Raw genomic sequence first — 21,857 nt, forward strand, 5'->3', positions numbered from 1 at the left:
CCAGGATGATCTGACTCAAGATTCATTAGGAGGGATATCGTCCAGGTTCTGTACATTTAGCTAAAAGATTTGTGTCTAGTTTAAATAGGGAAGATTTATTAATATACAAAGATAAGAGTAACTGTCATCAGTCACAACCTTTACGCTTGGTGACTACATATGACGGAACTTCGTACACAGGGTTTCAAAAATATTATACAGAGACATTGGAACATTCTTAAAGCTGATTTAAAACTTAATTCTTTGTTGCCAGATCAGTGTTCTTTTTCATTTAGAAGGGGACAGACTATTGGTTCTAAATTGAGTCATTATAAGAAAGTAGGTTCAGATTTTTCTGTTCAAACTCAGCTGTCCATTTCAGGGAAACCCATTGTTGGATGTGTTCCCTGTGGACATTTCATTGCATTAAGTGTTTCGTATCAATGAATTTAGTAGCAAAAATACCTCTGAGGTCTTTGATATTAAGTTTTGGGCTAATTGTAACACTGAGTGGGTCATCTATTTGGTGACCTGCAATTGTTCTGCTTTCTATGTTGGAAAGACCTCTCAGGCTTTTAAGCCTTAGAATTTGAGAGCATTAAAGACATTAAAAAAATAATTATCCAGTAATGCTCTGTATAAACATTGTTTAAAACATGTATCTGCTTCATTTAAATTTGTGGTTATTGACTGCATCAGGGGGAGATGTAAAGACAAACAGTTTTGGCAGGATTACCGCTGCAGGAATTTACTTTAGCCAAGGAGAAAAATGGATCATCAAACTTGGAGCACTGTTTTCACCTGACCTTAATGACCAATTGTGAATTCTGTGTTTGGATTGGCCCTATAGCTGGGCCTATCGCTATATATATGAATGTATTGTGATACTCTGTTTTTTCATTTTGTATTTCACTGAAGAAGGCTCTGAGGAGCCGAAACCGGTCTGATGTATGAAGTCTTTTTGTCAAAAGTTTTTTCTGTTATTGTTATTCACAATAACAGTACCTTAGGGGGGTTTTCCTCCCCTGTGACAATAAATGATTTTTGGATGTGGCTACTACCAACACTTGCTGGCGTTTTTGTTTGCTGAGATTACCTGCTCACATTAACAGCTATACAGAGAAAATAATATAACTCAGTTTCCAGCCAATCTAAGTAAAGTCTGTTTGCTAAATGTTTGTACTGCTTACAGATTATCACAACACATTCTTCATCTAAACAAAATAGATGCTCTTAAGATGTAATCCTTTGGGGAAATTTGTTTTCTATAGGCATATTTATTTGTGGCTCTTTCTGGGGACATCATTAGCCACCAGAAAAACACAAGGAACACCAAGCACAAATTACAGAATAATACACAATATCAAGAGATAATAGTAAAAGACAGTGAGCAATTATTGCTCTTTCTCCTTCTGTTTATGCTACCCTTTCTGAACAGCCTTGGCATGGGAAGTAACCATCTGCCCTACAAAGAGAACAACCTACTTCTCTAAGTTTGGCAAGAAGACTGTTGCATATTTGCAGATATTTCCCATTCACTTATGAATGCAGTGCAACAGTGATTAATATTAGGAACATCAATCGCCACCGATAGTAAGCAGCCAAGGCTAGTCTGGTAGTTTCTTACTATGACCATGTCCTACTTCTGTATTCTCACATCTGTCATCATCCCATACACTTGCATTTTACAATTTTCTTTTCAGAAACATGAGAACTGAATGCATTTTACACATCTTTAAAACAAAAGAAAGAGCCAGCACAAATGAGGCTCAGCTCTTCTTACATACAAAACAAAGGACTCTTAGAGATCTGCTCAGATAAAAGATGTAGAACATTCCCTCTACGAATGACAATGACACTTCTTCCAAGAGAAATGTCTGCCTACCATCAACAATAGTGTTGGCTACAGCACTATTAACAATATGCAATAAATGAGCGTTTATTGTTTGACAATCTGTGTTATGTTTATGCTTTGTTCAAGCTGTCAAACAAGTCTGTTTTCTACTTAAACAAACACAAATTATTGGTACAATATGTTGAAAAAATGAAATGGGGTCAAATCTCAAAAGTGCAACAGAAGCACATGGTAACCTATACCCTGAACTTAAGAACATGCCTTGTAACTCTCACTGTTGCCTGTTCAAATGACGTTTATTTTCTACCCATAGATACTAGACAATACAAGATTGTATACATCAGTGTAGCTTGCCTTGCTATTCATGATTTAACCAAAGAAAACAGCTGTCATGAATCAGTTCCACAGACAAAATATTTTAGGTTATTTACATAAAAGTGCAGCAACAGATTTACATGTTCCTGTTTTCTTAAATGGAATTTAAATGTGCTTTCATTGTTGATTATTCATTGAATTTTAGTAAGAATATTTACTAACCTGTAATACTGCACAGCAGTCGTAAGCTAGGTGTCATTTCACCTCTGTAGCCATTAGATATGCCCTCCCCAGAAGGAGGGGGCACAGGGATGGTCATTGTAATGGGCTTATGAAATTTTCTTCTCCTTGGTTCTACAGTAACTATAGGACTAAAAGTGGCTTTGTTTCCAAGAGTCTTTTTAACAAGTTCATCTGGAACTGGCTGGGCCTGTTAAAAGAAAACATTGCAACCATGAACAAGAGCAATTATATTTCCAACGAACAAGCTACCAACTCACTGTTAAACATGCTAATTTATGTGTATGGATGTGTGCATATATTATATTATATTACATTATATTATATTATATTACATGATGTTATCATATACTATATTATACATTATATATATATTTTATATATTTATTGTCCTAGTAAGCACTTAATCATGGGGTTGTTGGAGCCTATCCCAGCTCTCAGAGGGTACAAAGTAGAGAAACTTTATCTGGGCACCAACCCATTGCAGGGTGTACATCATTCAGACAAACACACAACTACAGGAAATTTGGACAAACAGCACTTCTTTTTGATGTGGAAGGAAAATGCAGCACTCAGCAAAAATCTACACTAGCAGAAGGAAAATGTTCAGACTCAGAATAAACGGCACATGGCCGAGAACCCAACTGGAGAAGCAAGTACCTGTGTGCCACTCCATATATTTTTTGTATGTAGGTGGACAGATGAATGTGATGCATAAACACACCCATTTTCAAACATGATATGAGAAAAACTATAAACAACTTACAACAGCATATATGAATAACTTCTGAGATATCTTGAAACCACTATAAACTAACAAGACCTCAACAAAATCATTTAGCCTCATCAGTTAATGTAGGTCACAAAATTAAAGGTACATCCTTACTTACAACAAATGAAGGATATCACTTATTTCTTCTGATTTTCTGTTTCCCACTTTATCAATTTAAGCATTGTAGGGGAGCCAGAGTCTGTCCTGACAGTCAGTGGGTACAAGGCAGAAAAACAAATCTAGGAAAGGATGTCAGCATCACAGGATGCACAGACACACACACCCACACACACACACACACACACACACACACACACACACACACACACACACACACACACACACACACACACACACACACACTCATGGGCAATGGCAAGGAGTGCCAAATAACCTAATGCAAAAGGGGACATTAATATTCTACAATGGTGATAAGACAGACAGGAACCAAATGCAGTGAGGTAATTCTCACCAGTGCACAATTGTGCTACACACATATTTGCAAACACAATTATACTGAACTGTATCACAATCAAAATAATGTTTTCTTCAGTATGGGATACTAATCTATGTAGCCAATTCACATACTTGTATTGTGTGAAAGCAATACTTCCATTTAAATAACCCAAAAGCCTTTATCCTAAATACATTAAGTTCAAGAGCACTATACACAATTTTACATAAAACCAAGTGCTTTATAGAATTGAAAATTACCCTTCTAATATATACAAAATCAGGTTACACTGTTTCTGGTGAAGAAAGCATATATTTGTGGGCTTCTTAGAGCTGTAATCTGCACACCCCATAATATCATGGAAATGAAGCAAAGATGTAATGGTGATACACAGATACCTCAACATTTTCAGTAGTACACAGGCTACCAAGTTTGTGTTGTGAAACAAAGTTGCAGGAGACCTGTAGATACTGTGGTTAACTGCATAACACTGACACTGACAATATAGCATGTTGTTTCACTAGACCCACAACATCACTAAATGCATTCATATCAGAAGAAATAAACCAATTATGTTTAACCAGAGTATTCTTTTAATGTATTCAGAATACAGCTACACCATATGACATAATTTCATGGGTGCAGGCATAGAAAAAGCTTGAGAAGATGAAAGAAGAAAAAACATTAAAAAATATGATACACTATTCCTGAATGAAATAATAAACTATGCCTTTATAATCCCCATAAAGCTTCTAATGAAATACAAAGTAAAGTTGTCTGAGGTGATGTTACATGCTTCTCAGTAAAGTGATTTATATGATTCATTCAATAGTTTACAAAGCTTTGCCAAACAGGGCACACAGAAGTAGAAATGATTCAGATAAATATGGTGCATTTTCCATCCCTGTTTATCTGCATACTTTGGAAAGTCCAAGATTGATGCCAACAATGGCAAAGTTGTAAATGTAATTTATTCTACTAAGAGAAAAACAATGTTAATAAATCCGAAAGCAGCTACTTATGAAAAAAATGACATCACAAATGGAGTTGGCAATTCAACCAAATTTTACAGAGAAAACATTGCTACATCATAATGTATGACAGTACTGAACCACTGAGTGGGCTGTTAACATCCTGTAGGCCTGCTTTTGATTACAACAGCTTTCCCTCATACATTATACATGTTTGCGGATGCCACTTCATTTCTTTTATTTCCCAATCAGCTCCCAGTTAAGCATTTTGCTTAGCATGCGTTATCTGTATAAAAGCAATAAAGAGTTTTCTAAATGTGCACAGTATTTCTTGACATTAAATGTGCAATAGAAGAGCATCATTCTAAACACAACAAAAAGATGTACATGCCGCAAACTGCTCAGTAAAGTATGTTTTAGTATTAAGCTTACCTTGCAATGAAACTGACGTGTTCAGCTGAAGGGCTAGAAAGAATTGCTATATGATGCCATGAAGGAAATGAATCCTTTTAGACTCGCACAATGATTGTGCAGCAGCAATTTATTTCACAAAGGGTTGGGCATCAGCACGATGGGATTTAAAAAGAAGTTATGTCTTACCATAATGTTCCATCTGTATTGTTGATCCTCGTTCAGTCATTACGCATGGGTATCAGTTCCAACCTCGGAACCGAGCCGGCCATTTTCCAAGCTCGCGTCAGCTTCAAACTCTCGACCTAAACTCTTCCCCACAATCCCCCTCTCCCTGTCACCTCAGATTAAGTTTGCAAGTCAAAGAAGGTAGAGGCTACCTCTGGTCAAATAACCTAAGAGAACCGGATGGTGAGATCCACTAGAAACCACAGGAGGGGGAAGGAGGGAGGGTCGTAATGACTGAACGAGGATCAACAATACAAATGGAACGTTATGGTAAGACATAACTTCTTTATCTGATATTGTTAATCCTCGTTCATTCCTTATGCATGGGACAGAGTCCCCAGCTACCTCTATTCCTGGGAGGCTCTCATGGAAGGACATTCCTGAGCACCATAGAACCGAAAGATGCTCTTCCCCTGGAGGCCAAATCCAATTTGTAATGATTGATGAAGGTATGAGGCATAGCCCAAGTTGCAGCTGCACAGATGTCATATAAAGAAGCTCTGGCATGGAAGGCAGCAGAAGTTACCACCAACCTTGGTTGAATGAGATTTCATGGTAGTAGGCAACGGGATATTACATTGTGTATAAATGAAGGTCACACAGTCCTTCAACCATCTAGCTAATGTGACCTTAGCAACAGCAGATCCTAACCTAGGTCCAGAAAAGGCCAAAAATAACTGGTCAGATTTATGAAATGACCTAGTCCTGTTTAAGTAAAAATGGATTTGCCTGTGGATATCTAGGGTATGTAGGCAATACTCTCCTCTGTTTGAATGATTGGGAAAGAAAACTGGCAATTCAATGGTTTGATTAATGGACATTTCAGAGATCACTTTTGGCAGAAATGATGGATTAGTTCTCAGAGACACTCTGTCTTTATGAAGAATCAAGTATGGACTCTTGATACATAAAGCTTGAAGCTCAGAAATACATCTGGCAGAAGTAATGGCAACCAAAAACACGTTTTTCAATGACAAATGCTTGAGGTCACAAAAAGAGGCTGGTTCGAAAGGTGGCATTGTCAAAGCTTGTAGAACTAATGATAAATCCCATGGTTGAATAGGTTCTCTAAAAGGTGGCTTCAGATGATTCACACCTTTTATGAAGGTCTTGCACAATTTGTGGGACATAAGAGAGGAATCTTGGACACCCTTCATGAAAATTAGAAATTGCAGCCAAATGAACTCTAATGGTAGAGGCCGATAGACCCAAATGGAAAAGGTCAGCCAGATAGTCTAGTATTATTGACACTGGTGCTGAGAAGGGATCTACTTGTTTATCTTTCAGCCAACAGGTAAATATTTTCCACTTGCTCAGATAAGTAATTCTAGTGGAAGACTTATGAGATGCAATGAGAATGTCACGCACTGGTAAAGAAAGATCATTCTGCCTGGCAATCAAGCTGTGAGCTTCAGGCTGTTCAAGTTGGAATGAATCAGGCTCTGTGGATGTGAGATCAACTCTGGGGTTGGATGGAGAATCCATAGTCGATCTAGTAGGTGAGGCCAAAGGAAGGGGAACCAAATCTGTCGAGGCCAATATGGTGCTATGAGGATCACCTTGCTCTTCAACTGATGGGCTTTCTTCAGAAACTGGAAATGAGGGGAAAGGGTGGGAATGTGTAAAGAAGACCCGAGGGCCAATCATGGACTACAGCATCCCTGGGTGACTATCCCGGAGGGGGAATCAGGGTGAAGTAGTTGCTGCATTTGTAGTTGGTCGGAGACGCAAAGAGGTCGCAGCAAGGATGGCCTCAGTGGTGGAAGATCTCCACTGCTATCAAGGGATAAATGAACCACTCGTGAGGTTGAAGAATACACCTGCTGAGTCTGTCTGCTATCATGTTGGAACTCCCGGGAATGTGCATTGCTAGAAGAAAACAGTTGGTAACCATCGCCCATTGCCATATCCTCATGGCCTCTCGACAAAGGGGGTAAGATTTGGTTCCACCATGCTTGTTGATGTACCAGACCACCGCCACGTTGTCTGATTGAATTGCAGTTGTCCCAGATGGCAGCAGGGGATGGAATTCTTGCAACACCAGAAGCATCACCCTCAGCTCTAGAACATTTATATGCAGATGGGCCTCCAGTTCGGTCCAAGTGCCTTGGACTGTCTGTCCCTGACATAGTCCCCCCCACCCCATCAGGGAGGCATCCGTGGTCACTGTGGCCTTGGGTTGCTGGGGGGAAAAGGGGTGGGACCACTGTGATAGATTGTGTGTCATCCACCAACTTAAATCCTGTTTGCACCTGCGGGTTACTCGAATCATGGTTGAAAGAGGATGCTGAAAGGGATACCACTGGATGAGTAAAAGCCATTGCAGAGGCCTCATGTGAAACCTGGCCGGGGGACAATGGTGGTGAAGACTGCCATGGAACCCAACAGCTGTAGAACCGAGTGAGCCATGGATTTCTCCCTTGAAAGGATTGGAATCAGTTATTGCTTTATCCTTAAAATTCTGTGCTCTGGAATGGCAGCTCTGCAGTTCTTTGTGTCCATGATAACTCCTATGAATTCTGTCGACTGAGATGGTGTGAGATTGGATTTTTGCCAGTTTATGGTTATGCCTAGATGGGGGCGAAAATGAGCCACTCGTCTAACTGCCATGCACTTTGTGAACACTCTGGGGGCTGTAGAGAGTCCGAAGGGCAGTACTCTCTACTGGTAGTGACTAGCTCCCGCACGGAATCACAGAAATCTTCTTGATGGCCTGTCCACTTTTATGTGGTAGTAAGCATCTTGAAGATCTATCAAGCACATCCAATTGTGTTTTTCCAAAAGCAGGAGGATAGACTGTATTATGACCATCCGGAATTTTTGTACTCTCACAAACTTGTTCAATACACTGAGATCCAAAATTGGTCTCGATGTCCCTGGTTTTCTTTGGCACCAAACATAGCCTTGAGTAGAATCTGGATCCTATCTGGTCTGGAGAGACTATTTGGATGACTCTCTTTTTTAACAACTTTTCTATCTCTAATGCTGCTTCTTCCCTTTGACTAGGTGGAGCATCGGGAAGGTTCTTTGAAGAGACAGGACAAAGATCGAAGGGGATATGACAACCTCTGGTTATAATCCTTTGTACCCAAGAATTGGTGGTGATGGTTAGCCAGGCAGAAGGGTACAAGGAGAAACGTCTCCCAACCACCTCCAGAGGAAAGGAGTTGGGCCGCTCTTCAGGAGTGCTGGTAGGATTAGCCAGGGAAAGAATCCATGGAACCCTGGTTACGTGGAGCCCCTCTGCCCCGAAAGGAGTGTCTTCCCTGTTAGTTTCCCCCTCTGCCTCTAGGGAAGAACTCGGCCTGTGTGTCACGGAAAGGACCCTGAGATTTCTTGAACCATATCTTCCCACTCTTTTGGTTCCGGGAGAAAGCACTTTGAGGGGAAGAATAACGGACACCTATGGCAGAAAGGATCTTACCATCCTGTTCACATCTGGTCAGTGTACCTTTAACTTTGGGTCCAAACAGCGAGGAGGCCTCAATGGGAGCATTAAGAAAGGAAGTCTTAAAGGGTTCCGCGAAATTGCACAAGCACATCCAGGCATGACGTCTCAAGACCGCAGCTGAACCCACTGCTCTAGCTGCTCCTTCTGATGCATGAGATATCAGTCACATAGAGGAGTTAGATATTGACTCAATGGTAGTCAGCTGAGAGGCCACTTTGTCACGGACCTCATCAGACACGGCACCAGCCAAGGTTTCAGATAACTCAGAAATCAGATCCATTTGAAGCCTGGTAAAGTGTGCCATATAATTCAGGGACCTGATAGTAAAGGTCACTGATGCAAAGTTGCGCTTCCCTATCCAGTCCAGGGCCCAGGACTCTTTGTTAGGTGGATGGACAGTCTGGCTTTCTTCTTCTGCCAGATCCTTTTTTGTTGCGGCCGCCACCACCAAAGCATCCACAGGAAGACCTTTTGACCAATGGGGATCCGTAGCAGGAGGGGACAAACTTTTATCTGGCCTCCGGGGAATAGCTTTGACAGTATCAAGGGCCTTCCAAGCACAATGCACGATAAGCCGGACAAGTTCATCGGCAGGTGGAGTAACCCAGGAGGTAGGGGGCCAGGCACAAAAGGCCTGCAGGAACACAGATTCCTCAGAGGTCAGATTAGAGGACTGCCAGTCACCTCTTTGTTTCAGGATTTCGAGGATATCACCAAAGGATACCTCAGAGGGTGACCGAGGGGATCCTTCCCCTCATCAAAATCTGTGTCTTCAGTGAGGGACTCCTCTGTGGAGTCCATGTGCTTCCTCTTACATGAACTTTTCCGGTGGACTTCCTAAGCGGGAGAAGCTGGGGAAGACAGCAGAAAAGGGGTTTCCTGTGGGAATATGTCCTGAGGCCCTTGCACCCGGTGTCCGCTCGGTGCGACTTGTCAAACCAGTGTACCAGATGAGGGCGGAGGGATAGACAGTCATGTATCACCAGCAGCAGCGAAAGCCTTCTTCTTAAGTTGGAAGGCTGGTCCACCTGAAGAGGAGTGAATGCCTAGGACAGGGGTCATCCCTCCCCTAAGTGGCTCAGCCTGCCGACCCGGAGTCCCTGGATAGCTGTGGAGCAGCAAACTATGCGTGTCACAACTGATATCCTGGGTTGTAACAAAACTTTCCTGCCATGAAGGCAACTGCGGTTCCTTAGTGAGATCATAAAGGAACCACAGAAGGGGAAGACTGTGCTATATCCATGGACTTTAAAGGCAATGAAGGAGGAGAATAAGAAGGGGTCTTTGGAGATGGGTGATCACCTCCCAAGGAAGGATAGTTCCTGGGGGGTGGTATACCTATGGCCAAGAGCACCTGATCCACAAGATGCAACACATCGTGTTCAGAAAGGCTTCTAGTGGATCTCATGGAGACTGAGGGGGAAACAGGCCTGTCCACAGAAGAGGCAAACTCGGTGCCCATCTCACCAGTCTGCACCGAGAACAATGGTGCTGAGAGAGACTGAACTACTGGTGTCTGCACCGAAGAAGTCATCGATGCCGAGGTCATGGTCTGCACCGACACACGGATCAGTGCCGAAGTAGTTGTCGGTAATGAAGTTGGAACCGACAAAACTGGAGTCAACAATCAAGGCGTCGGTTCTGAGTAAGATGTCAGAGCCGATGTGGTCAAGGTCTGTGCCGACTGAACGGTCAGTGCCGATACAGTGGTAATAGTCTGAACCGAGGAGCCCCTCGGTGCCGATATAGTGAAGGCTGCAGGAGAAGATGGTGCCGAGATCACTAATGGAGCCGAAGGCCTCGGTGCCAAAGGTCTAGGCAGCAAAAGCACTGGGGCTGACTGAGTGAGCTCCGGAGCTGAAACTTTAGCCTTTTTAGGTTTTGGTTAGTGGGAGTCCCCAGCCAGGGACGAAGGCAAAGATTTAGCCTTGGTAGGAACATCCAAGATTTACTTATGGGCCTTAGGAGGGGTTGAGGCCTCCGACCCAGAAATAGCCTCTGAAAAAGGAGATTTAAGAAGTCCCTTCAGCAACAACTTGTTTTTCCTTTCCAACAAAGGTCTACTTTAAAAGTTTTTACTGATAGTACAGGACGGGTCAACAGATAAGTGGGAAGCCCCCAAACAATAAACACACAAAGAGTGTGCATCAGAAGTAGGTAGTCTGTATCCACAATCAGAAAACCGTTTAAACCCCTGACTACCTTTCTTAACTGCCATGATAGTAAAATTAGAAAGAAGAAAAGGGTACCAGCAATGGTATAAAAGAATACCTGAAGGTATAAAAAAAGGAAAGATTACCAACGATGCTAAGGGGAGAATACCTCGCTGTAAAAAGGTAGAGAAGAGAGAAGAAAACCTCAAGAAAATATGGTCGCAAAATGCAATAGGGTAAGAGACAACGAAAAATACATTTTTCTGACAGAAATGTAATATAAATGACTACTATACAACAAATAACTGTACTTAGCTCAAGAGAAGCATCTTGACACGACCGAATGGCAACGCGTCAAACGAAATCTGAGGTAACAGGGAGAGGGGGATTGTGGGTAAGAGTTTAGCTCGAGAGTTTGAAGCTGACGCGAGCTGGAAAATGGCCGGCTCAGTTCTGAGGTCGGAACCGATACCCATGCGTAAGGACTGAACGAGGATTAACAATATCAGATGCATATTTCTGAAAGACCTTAATGAAAGATGGGTTTTAACAGTAGCTGCATAGCTACTATTTAGGTATGATTTCAAATTGCAAGGAAAATTACTGGACAGAGGTTCGAGCTACATGAATGAGAAAGCGCTGCTTTAGAAACTTTGGAATGTTTTTTTCTCCCCCAAAATGCAAACAATACAGAGTCCCTGGAAAGCTCATTACCAACCTTTTTGATAAGCGTTCTCAACAATTCAGATTTTTATAGAATTTCCAGATTTTTGTCTCATATCTTTGGTCTGTTTATCATAAAGCTTGTTATTTTCTGAGAAATCAGTGAGGACTGACTTCATTAAATAATGACCGACATTTAGGTTTCAGACTTCATATCCTTCAGAAAATGCATAGTAACACAAAACATTTGATTCTAGCAACTTTTTAAGCTCACAGAAGCAATATTTAAAATTTGTCCATATTTTGGGCCTCTGTCCCCTCCCCATTACTTTTTGGCTTTGTCCAGATTTCCTGTACTAAGAGGTTGAGAGGTATGTTTCTGATGAACTGGGTAATGTAATTTGCTAAAACACAGAGGTAGCTGACACATTTCTTGAATCACCATTACTGGGGAAAGACACTCTCTGTTCTTTTGGAAGGTAGACTGCATTCTGTGTTGATAATAGCACCACATACCTTCCCCAGACTAAAATAAAACTTATTTCTATGCAATGCCTCTGCATGTAATTACCCATCTCAGTTCCACAACAGTACACTTACTATTTGAATCAATGATACTTTTATGAAAAATGTAGTACAAGGCTTGAATGATGCTTAAGTTTTTTGTGAGTAAACACAGAAAAAGTTAAAAAAATGTTTTAGAATAGTGAAACCATTTGCCGATAAAGAGAACTATTATAATTTCACTTTTTTTGACTGACAATACAACTCCCGTAATAGCAACATATATATATGAATGTAGTGTTTCTTGTTAAACTAGCTGGACATATCAGGAGAACAACGTCTTATGACTCAAGGTATGTCAATAATATTATGCTGTTTACAGGGACAGCTGGTAAGGTTCGGTAAACAGTCTAGCAAAGTCTAAGCCCATGTATTTTAAATTGTTGTTAAACAATGCTAAAAATATTTCAGCCTTAGGCATGCATTTCATAACATTGCTTCCCTATAAACCACCCAAACACAACCATTAGAAAAAATATATATTCTCCAAAAATAAGTTTTTTTTGCAGGAGGGCAAACCTGCCTGCACCCACCTCATATGGAATTAAGTCCCTCACACCTCTCTAACTTTTATATACTAACTGCAAACTCTAACAACAACTGCAAAATGAGAGACATCCAAAAGACGCACAAGCAGTCCAACATATAGTGTTCTTACAGTGCCTGTCAACAACCAAAACTGATTTTGATCAGATGTGCTTGCAGAGTTACAAACCAATCAGATGGCTGCTGATCACATGTAAAGAAGATAGTAACATTTATGTGGGTGATAACTAAGCCTTTTGTAACCTCATGGAATACGGGAAGGAAAACTGATGCCATGTGTTGGGTATGATACAACTTTCTGGTGATGAAGGAAGTGCCAAAAATGTTGCCAAGCTTAGGGAGTCTATTATGAAAATCTGTATAAAGCAGAGAAATATGGAAATAAAGAAAAAGTGCAAATGGAAATGTTTATGGAAGAATTAAATACGCCGAGGTAGATGAAGCTCAATTACCAATAGTTAGGATAGGAGGAGATGAGATAAAAATGGTGATGTATGACCAATCTACAGGAAAGTCTCCAGGAATAGATGGTATTACTGTGGAAGATGGAAGCTAGGAGGGAAGAAAGTGATAAAGATCTGGATGGTTTTGTTTAACATTATTTTAGAAGGAGGAGAAGCACAAATATCCTAGAAGAAAGCTGTGGTGGCTGCAATACCTAAAGATGGTAAAGACCCATCAGATCCAGTTTCATATAGGGTCATTTTGATTCTAAACTATGATTATAAAGTATTTATCTATAATGGCTAGAATAATGGCAAAAGTGATGCCAACATTGACAGATATGGATTGATGTGGTTTTTGTGGAGGGGAGGCAAATATTTGACAACATTAACAGGACAATGGGTGATCTAGAGGGAAGCAAAATATAAAAAAATACCACTGTTGTTGGTGGGTCTTGATGCAGAGAAAGCATTCAACAAAGTAAACCGGGATTTTAATGTAGGGCAATGAAGGCATTTGCATTCCCTGAATGACACAGTTAGTTAGAATGATGTATGAGGGATTGGGGGTAAAAATTAAAATGTGGGGAGTTCCTTTCTGATAAGGAGCCAGGCGGGGGTGTCCTCTTTCCCCTTTGCTATTTGCATTACATTAAGAAGCATTGGCAAAGAAAATAAGGGACTCAGAAATTCAAGAATATAACTGGTATGTTAATCAAGAAAACTTTGCTTTATTTGCAGATGATATTATTTTGTAACTGATAAAACCAGAAAAGGACATTTCAATGTTGTATTGTTCAATGAAGTACTTTGGAATATGGTTTAATAAGGATTCTTCTATGGCAGTTAAGAATATGTGGGAAGAAACTAAACAAAAGAAAACACAAAAACTGAGAAATTGAAAGCTCTCTTTCATGGATATGGATAGTAAGATACAAGTAGTGACAATGTTTTTTGGTAAAGTGAGATAAGTTTATCCTTCCAAAAGAACAAGGCAGTTTGGGATTACCTGACTTGAAGGGATATTTCAGAGCTACACAGTTAAGGCTCCTATACATAGCACAAGCAGAAATCTATAATTCAAAGTGTTGAGGAGAATAAGAATAAACAGAATATTATATTCATAGAGTAGCAGACAGTATTCGAAGAAGTAAGCTAAAACTGGAATGGAGAAAGGCGATACTGCCATTACGGATCACTACAATATTACCTTCCCTATCGAGGACTGATAGAGTATGGGCAAAGAGAAAGGAATAGGGGGATCCTACGTGAAAGATCAGCACTGGTAGAGTTTTTAGAAGAATCTAGAACAGAAACTGCTTTTAAAAAAGGAAAATTAGTAGGGCATATAAAATATAGCACGACAACTGCAGGAATTAATCAGAGGAGGTTAGAAAGGATTTGGAAGAAAGACTGGATAAGCAATTCACACAAAAAAAAAAATAGAAAGATGTATGTATGGAAACCGAATATGTAACAAAGTCTAGAATATTTAGGATCTTTGCTTGGAAGTGTTTGCATAAGTATTTTTATACTCCAAATAATTTTTTCCTCAGATACATTGCAAATACTGGAAGTGTGATAGGGAAGAGAGAGATAACTGGGAACATATTTTTTGGGGAATCTAACAAGCTAATAAACTTTAAAAATTCCCCACAGATTACTCTGTCAGATATACTGGATGAGTAAATTGGTGTAACTAATTTTTTTTTTTTTTAGCTGAGATACAGAATCAGAATTGCCTATACATAGTAAGGCCTTGCTGAGTTTAATTCTGTTGGCTGCCAAAATGCAGTTACTAGAAATGGAAATCAAAGCCTAAGCCAACTGTACTAGGAGTTGTGATTATAGTAATTTAGATAAAAAACTGGAAGTAGTATCTTTAGAAATGGGTGCAAGCAAATTACACAGAAAAAAATGGCAATTGTGGAAATAATACATGCAGAATAATGTTTTGGGGGAGGAATGAGTTTTAAGGGAAGGCAGAAATTGAATAAGCTATGCAATGTTTGACCGACAATGACTGTACAGAAGATTGTAAGTGATGTATAATGTTTGCATCTGAAAATATGTCAATATGTTTTTTTCATTTATATAAACTTATAATTGCCTATGTCATAAGTGATAATTCAATAAATATATGAACTGTCAAACTGAACCTCCTTACTCGAGGACCATAGTAATCAATCCTGGATTAAGTTTGCAGACACCTATTCAGTCATCTACGTTATTGATAAAGGAAGAGCCCAAGTTATACTGCTTAACATGTAGGAGACGTTATCTACTGAGGTTTAAGAGGTGCTAGATGATAGACTGACGCACAATTACAGAAAATCTAGGTACCTACCGTAAGCCGGCTTTGGCTTAGGCATACTGGAGACTAAATGTTTTTGGATTATGCACAGAACCTAGAAATGAATGAAGTAGGTATATATTAACAGTAACTAACTGACCACTATGGAACAAAGTGAAAGCACGACACAAACTAAGCAGCATTTTTAGATGGTTTGGACACAGTATTACATGTGAATGTTTCTCAAACTATAACACATCATTGGTGATGATATTAAGTAATTTAGCAGCGATCACTTAGTTGATGACTTGTCCAAAGGAGACAAGTTAAGATGACCTTTTGTTGGGATGGAGGTACTGTAGTTATCCTGCAAAAGGGTAGTCATTTCATCTCTTGCTTGAGATGAGAACAGTTCTGGTCTCTGCAGTGTTAACATAAAACCCCATAACTTAAGTCACGAGTGCAGTAAATCAAATCTAGCTTCCAGTTTGGCCACAGTGATTGTATTATGTGTAGGAAGACTACTGAATGGTCAGCAAACTAGACCAGTTTTGTTTCCTCAAACTGACAACCCATGTCATTCACAAAGACAGTAAAAACACAGTTGGCCTAGTACCAAGGCCTGAGAGATTATAACAGTAAATGGAAGTATTTGTGAGAGGCATTCTATCTTTTTTTCAGTTAGCTTTTGAACCATTCAGTTGCACTGAGAGAAAGGTCAGAGCTACTTAGAGACATGTGATGCAAAACACACCTAGCAGTACTGAATACTTTGAATAGGTCCAAAAGAAATGATCCAACAAATGAGACATGATTAAGATGGCTATGGATGCACTCATTATGTTCCACTAGGTCTGATGCCATGCAGTGAATTAGTGATAGTGCTGTATTTGCTTAGGAATTTGAATACTTTCGAAATAAAGCATTTTTTTTTCAAACATTTTAATAAAGGAGAAATGATAGTTCTGGAACGATAACTGTTTAATGCAGTTGAGGTTCTTCTTTTATGCGAGCATACAATAAGCGGATTTTTTTCCAGATACTATGGAAAGGCTCTCTTTGGCACATCTGTTAAAACTTAAACTGGATCAGCAATAGCATTTGCTGAGGTTTTCAAGAATGCAAGGTGTAGGCTGTCAATTAAAAATCATCTGGCTTTGGACTTGTGAAGGAATTTATATTCCGAACATAATGGTGTTGTTTGAATGATGAGGGCAGAATGGTCATGATGTGGAATAGTGTAATTCAGGCCTCTGCCAGGGTCTATGCTGCTACATCATGAAAAAAGAAAAAAATAAAGAAACCTCTCAGTGCCACTCAGATGAAACAAACAAGTTTTTTCAAGAGTCAAGTAGCTTTTGTATATTATAACAGAATTATTTGAATTGTTGGTGTGTGTATTTTGATGTTCGGCAAAGCTTTTATTTTTTTCTTGATGAAAATGATCTTTTTCACTTGGTTATAGGCTTCAATTTGACGATGTCAGCATTTAGCATGGAACATCTAGAAATAGACCAGTTATCTCAATGAGACATCATGACAATTATCTGAAAATTCGTCTGAGACAAGATTTTAAGTCTTATATAACTCTTTTTCCAAGGAGGTCTTGCCATTTAAGACATTATATATTTTATATTATTTTATATTTATGTTTGGAGGTCTTTCTGAGAGTTCAACATGTCATGCATCTTTAATTCTAAGATGTGAGCACCCCAGGTCTCATCTGATATATCTTTGGTTAACTTCTGGTTCTGACCTAGTTACTTGAAGTGATTCTTCTTATTTCACTGAATCTGCTTCACCCACTTACCTATTTTACTCTTCAAACAAGGAAATACTGAACTGTATTTCTCTACAGGTTCTGAATGTTGGTCCAAGGTGTTCCTTAGGAACCAATTTAATATCTTTATATGTAAAACATGACTTACATGGAAAGAAAAATGTAATCTACATGGAAAGTCTGAAAGGCCTGTCACTGTACTCTGCATCCTACAGGCTGCTGAGAGGCAACTTTTGCCTGGCCTACAGAGCAGTCTCTGACCCTGCTGTAATGGAAATGCTGCACATCCACAAATCAAATGAGACAAGAGTCACTTGCTCCAGGAATTTCAACATAGCCTGTGACATTAACAGAACATGCATGAGAGACAGATATATCTCTCAGAGATTGCCGTTCCTCTGGAATAAACTCTCAATTCATTTGAACCAGAGCTCCTCAGTAATCCTATTCAAGTTCAACAATTGGATGGGATTCAGTAAATTCAACGCAGGAGTGGCACCTATGTCCCTCATGGACAGGGGAAGTCGGTGCTAATAATAGACTCACTCTGCAAATAATGGCCATCTAACCAGGGTCAGTTAGAGAACACGGGTATAAGATTGCTAGGCTTGTAATGGCCCTAGGGCCATTAGCCTATTAACCTCCTGTGAACCTATTAAAAAACAACAAACAGTAACAGTACATGATAGCTGGTACAGTATGTTCCACAGTGCAGGAGCCGAATAAAGCATTTAGTATCATTGTTCCTTTTATTTTCTAGATTAACAAATCCTTTGCTGCCTCTGAATGTTTATATGGCCCCATAAAATTAATGTAGGTGGGTGGGCACTGCTAGAGTCAGCCATGTTGCCCACTAATTTTATATAGCCTGCTACAAATGAGAGCATGCATATCAGAACACTCTTAGAGTCAGACAGTTACAGGAGCAGGTGTATGTGCCTTAACATCCTTCTCAAATGCACTGCACACAGGGGAATGGCTGGAGGTAGGAATAAGGAGTGAAAAGCTCAAGTACGTCAAAACGTACATAACTTTATTGACAGAACTTTCCTTTGTGACATTCACACTTTTATTTAAAAACCCTTTTCACATTTTAGTGCTGTATCCTTGTGTACAAATCTCAAATATTTATCTCCATGTAAGATAGAAGGGTAAGCTTAGACCCCAGTATTTCTAAACAAAGAAGATTAATGCACATCTCTGCAGATATGCATGAATCCTCTTGGCACTGAGTTCAGAAATGCTGGCCTCAAAAAAGCAAAACTCTGTAATCTTTCTTGCACATAATACAGTCACTGTGGTCAGTGCCAGGCTGGAAGAATAGAGAACCTGAGGTGACCTGTTGCACAGCTCAGACAATATTCCACCACCCTGAATTCGTCATAATCTCTGCAAAAGGAATTAATAATGGTTCTCCTTCAGAAGCAGTTTTAGACATTTGGACTTGAAAAAAGGAAAATGAACAAGGCTGTAGCAAGAAATGGTGCCCTGGAAGTGACAGATTCAAACCTGAAGAGTAGATTGTCAGAAGCTAACAGCAGCATGAAATTATTGATAAAGTAAAACACAATACAATGACTAGAAAATCAAGAGAACATAATCTGATGCAATAAATAACATGTGGACTGATGGGCTGCCTGAGAATAAGGATAGCTGAGATATGTACATCTTCTCATAGAAATAGTTTCCTTTATTATGGAGCCAAAAGATCTCCCCAACCCATCACCCACCAACAAACAGGCTCTTAGAGTTTGCAGTCTTGCCATACCAGCTCCATTGCTGTCACAATCTGTTTACTCTTTTTCTTGCACAAAGGATGTATTTTAAAAGCCACACAGGTGAAGGAGGCCAATGCACATGAGCTGGGTGAAACCAAAAAGCAGAGTCAGATAACATGAAACACAAGGTTCATAATGTACAGGTGTGTAAGTAAACTAACTGCAACAATAGAAGCTCGAATAGATTGTTGTTGCAGTAGCCTAAACTGTATGGATTAAAACCTACCAAGGATATGGCAACCAGCCAAATACCAAAGCTTTAGTGCACCTTCCACCCACCCTAATTGTTGAACAGCTTGAGGAAAGCAATATAAGTCAGAGGTTAGGGCACCAAACCTTCAGATCTCTCTTACCTCAAAGAAGGGGAGGCTACAGCCCTGCATGATAATTATAGGCTAAGAGACAAGGAAAATTATCCACATCCTGGCATACAACATAATAAAATATGGGCGGCAACAGTAACCCATTCGAACATCTACTGTTATGGTAAGTTTATTAACACAACTACTATGTTTATCATTAGATCACTATCACAGTAACTTAAGCTATATAGGTTGAATACCAGACCTTAGAAAGGGAGGAGGAAGAACAATCAGAGTTCATAAGTCCCCGGAGAACTGTCCCAGCAAAGACTGTTCTGAATCTGGCGAAATAGTCTAATTTGCAGTGCTTGTTAAAGGTGTGCACAGATGACAAACATGTTCTCTCTGCTATATTTGTACAGTCCATCCCTTTTGAAAAAGCCTGTGAAATTGCCAAAGCCCTGGCAGTGCAGCCCCTGACCTTGCATGGAATTGACTTGTTACAGTGAGAGTAACAAAACACAACAGCATGAGAGAACTGTTTAGAAATTGTGTTTTACCACTGATTGTCTCTTTTCTTACCTTTATAGGAAATAAACAGTTGATTAGATTTGCTGAGGTTTTTGTCCTGTCAACGAAGTATCTAAGTAACATGTCAACATCCAGATTATGCAGAACTCTTTCTCCCCCATTCTTTGGTTCTGGATAGAAAACATGGAGATGAAAATCCTGGCTCAAAGTAAACTCTGAAACCTCTTTAGTCAGAAAGGAAGAATTTGTTTGCAATGTTATTCTATCCTTGTGAAAGATGAGATAGGATTGAATCAACATACAAACTTGTAACTCAGACACTATTCTTGAAGAAGTCAGAGCAACCAGTAACACAGTTTTCCAATCAAAGAACTTTGAATTATTAGATCCGATGTTACCACCACAAATTTACAAAGTGGGACATGATCTGGTTACCCCCTGCTAAGTACCACATCACTATGTTGTTGTCTGTGTTTAATAGTAGAGGGCCTAGAATTCCAAGATGGTTAACAAATTTGACAGAATTTATTAAAGCCATCATTTCTGTGACATTTGTAAGCTTTAATTTGTCCTCTAAGTTCTACAGACCTTAAACTTTTACCCACTTGGATACAATTCCCTAAACAAAGTCTGAGCCACCTGTGGTTACAGACTGAATGGGGGATGGAAGGGGAAAAAGAGAGACCTGAGTTGAGAGACTACTGATTTACCCACTAACATAATACAATTTTACACACTCCAAGACTGGGATTTGAAAAGATAGGAGGTGCTGGTGTTTGGTCCACAATGATTTGATGAACCATTGAATTTTCCTCATGTGAGGTCTGGTGAAAGGAGTCATTAGAACTGCAGCGGCCATGAAAGCTAGAATTTTGAAATATTACCTGGTTGAAAAATATCAAAAACTGTTCCCTGTAATATTCTACTTTGTTCTGATGGTGAAAGCACTCATGAGGGATGTATCCAAAAGACATCCCAGAAACACTATCCTATATGAAGTAATGAGAGAAGATTTCGCTTTGTTCACTCTTGGAGCTGTTGACAACCCAAAAAGTAAAGGAGGGAAATTTAAACCAGACATAGAAAAATATGAATCAAGATCTATGTGACAACGGGCTTTTAAACCCAGAGTTATTAGAACACTGAAATAAGGAATGAGGGGCAATAGAGATTGTGCAGAAATTATTTTGAATTTTGGAATTTTGATGTGGAGGTTCACAAAAGAAAGAACAGATATCTAAGTTCCCTCTTTCTTTGGTAGCAGAAAGTGCTTAAATTAAATCCTCTCCAAATCTGATCTGGAGGAACAGGTGCTGTAACTCCCTGGGCCACTACTTATTCTAGTAAAGGAGGAAACAGACAGGATTGATTGGACAGCTGCACATGAATCCCTAAAAAAGGAGGGTAGAAGTTCTACTGCCAGTTTTAACCCTTTTAAATGATTCTTAGAATCAAGTTTCTAAAGTTATCTGTTACAACAGAGGAAAGTGAAGACCTAGACTTCAGGAAAGTTTTACAGGAATGACAGGGCAGGGGGGTGGGGTGGGGGAACTGATAAGACATATAATCACTCTACTTCTATATAGTGTCCTTAGTTCTGGAATGAACCCCCCCTCCCCTGCCTTTTTGAATCTCCTGCCATTCCGTTCTGAAATTTTGTTTGCCTATGCCTTGCTAGGATTGTTTATGATATTTACAGTAAAAGACACCTGAACTGGAAGGAAAAGTTTTGACTGTATTTTGGTACACAGGGTTGAAATATCTAAGTAACCACCTGAATTAAATTTCAGCAGAAGAAAGAACAAATAAAACTTCTTTATTCAGTGTAGTATTCAGGAGCTCAGCTTTGTCATCCTCTGGTAAATTCTGGTATTGTAGCCAGGTGAGACTTCTCATCCCTGACCCTGCAGCAGCTGCTCTGGAAACAGCATTAGTAGTGTCATAAGAAAGTATTACGGAGTGTTTGGTTACCAAAAACATAGGTGTAAAATATTTCAGAGATGTCCAAGTCTGAAGAAGGGACTGTCGGCAATTAATTCTTTCATATTGTCAAACCTTGGACTTGTAAGTCTGAATGGAACTCAAAATTCTAAAATGGATAGAACTATCCCACCATTTAACATGCACA

The 21,857-nt window shown here is 39.7% G+C and overlaps 1 protein-coding gene across 7 annotated transcripts in view; it reads right to left on the bottom strand.

The window, feature by feature from the left end:
- ANK3 (ankyrin 3) overlaps positions 1-21,857 on the bottom strand; it is a 2,432,060-nt gene that overhangs the window by 446,026 nt on the left and 1,964,177 nt on the right. For all 7 annotated transcript variants that reach the window (XM_044056400.1, XM_044056402.1, XM_044056401.1 and 4 more), the window contains one exon: positions 2,372-2,579. In XM_044056400.1, coding sequence (XP_043912335.1) covers positions 2,372-2,579 — 208 coding nt within the window. The remainder of the gene's footprint in view (positions 1-2,371; positions 2,580-21,857) is intronic.

This window comes from Protopterus annectens, chromosome 14.part0 (assembly GCF_019279795.1).
Source record: "Protopterus annectens isolate FY-2018-M chromosome 14.part0, PAN1.0, whole genome shotgun sequence".
NCBI classification, from domain to species: Eukaryota; Metazoa; Chordata; order Ceratodontiformes; family Protopteridae; genus Protopterus; species Protopterus annectens.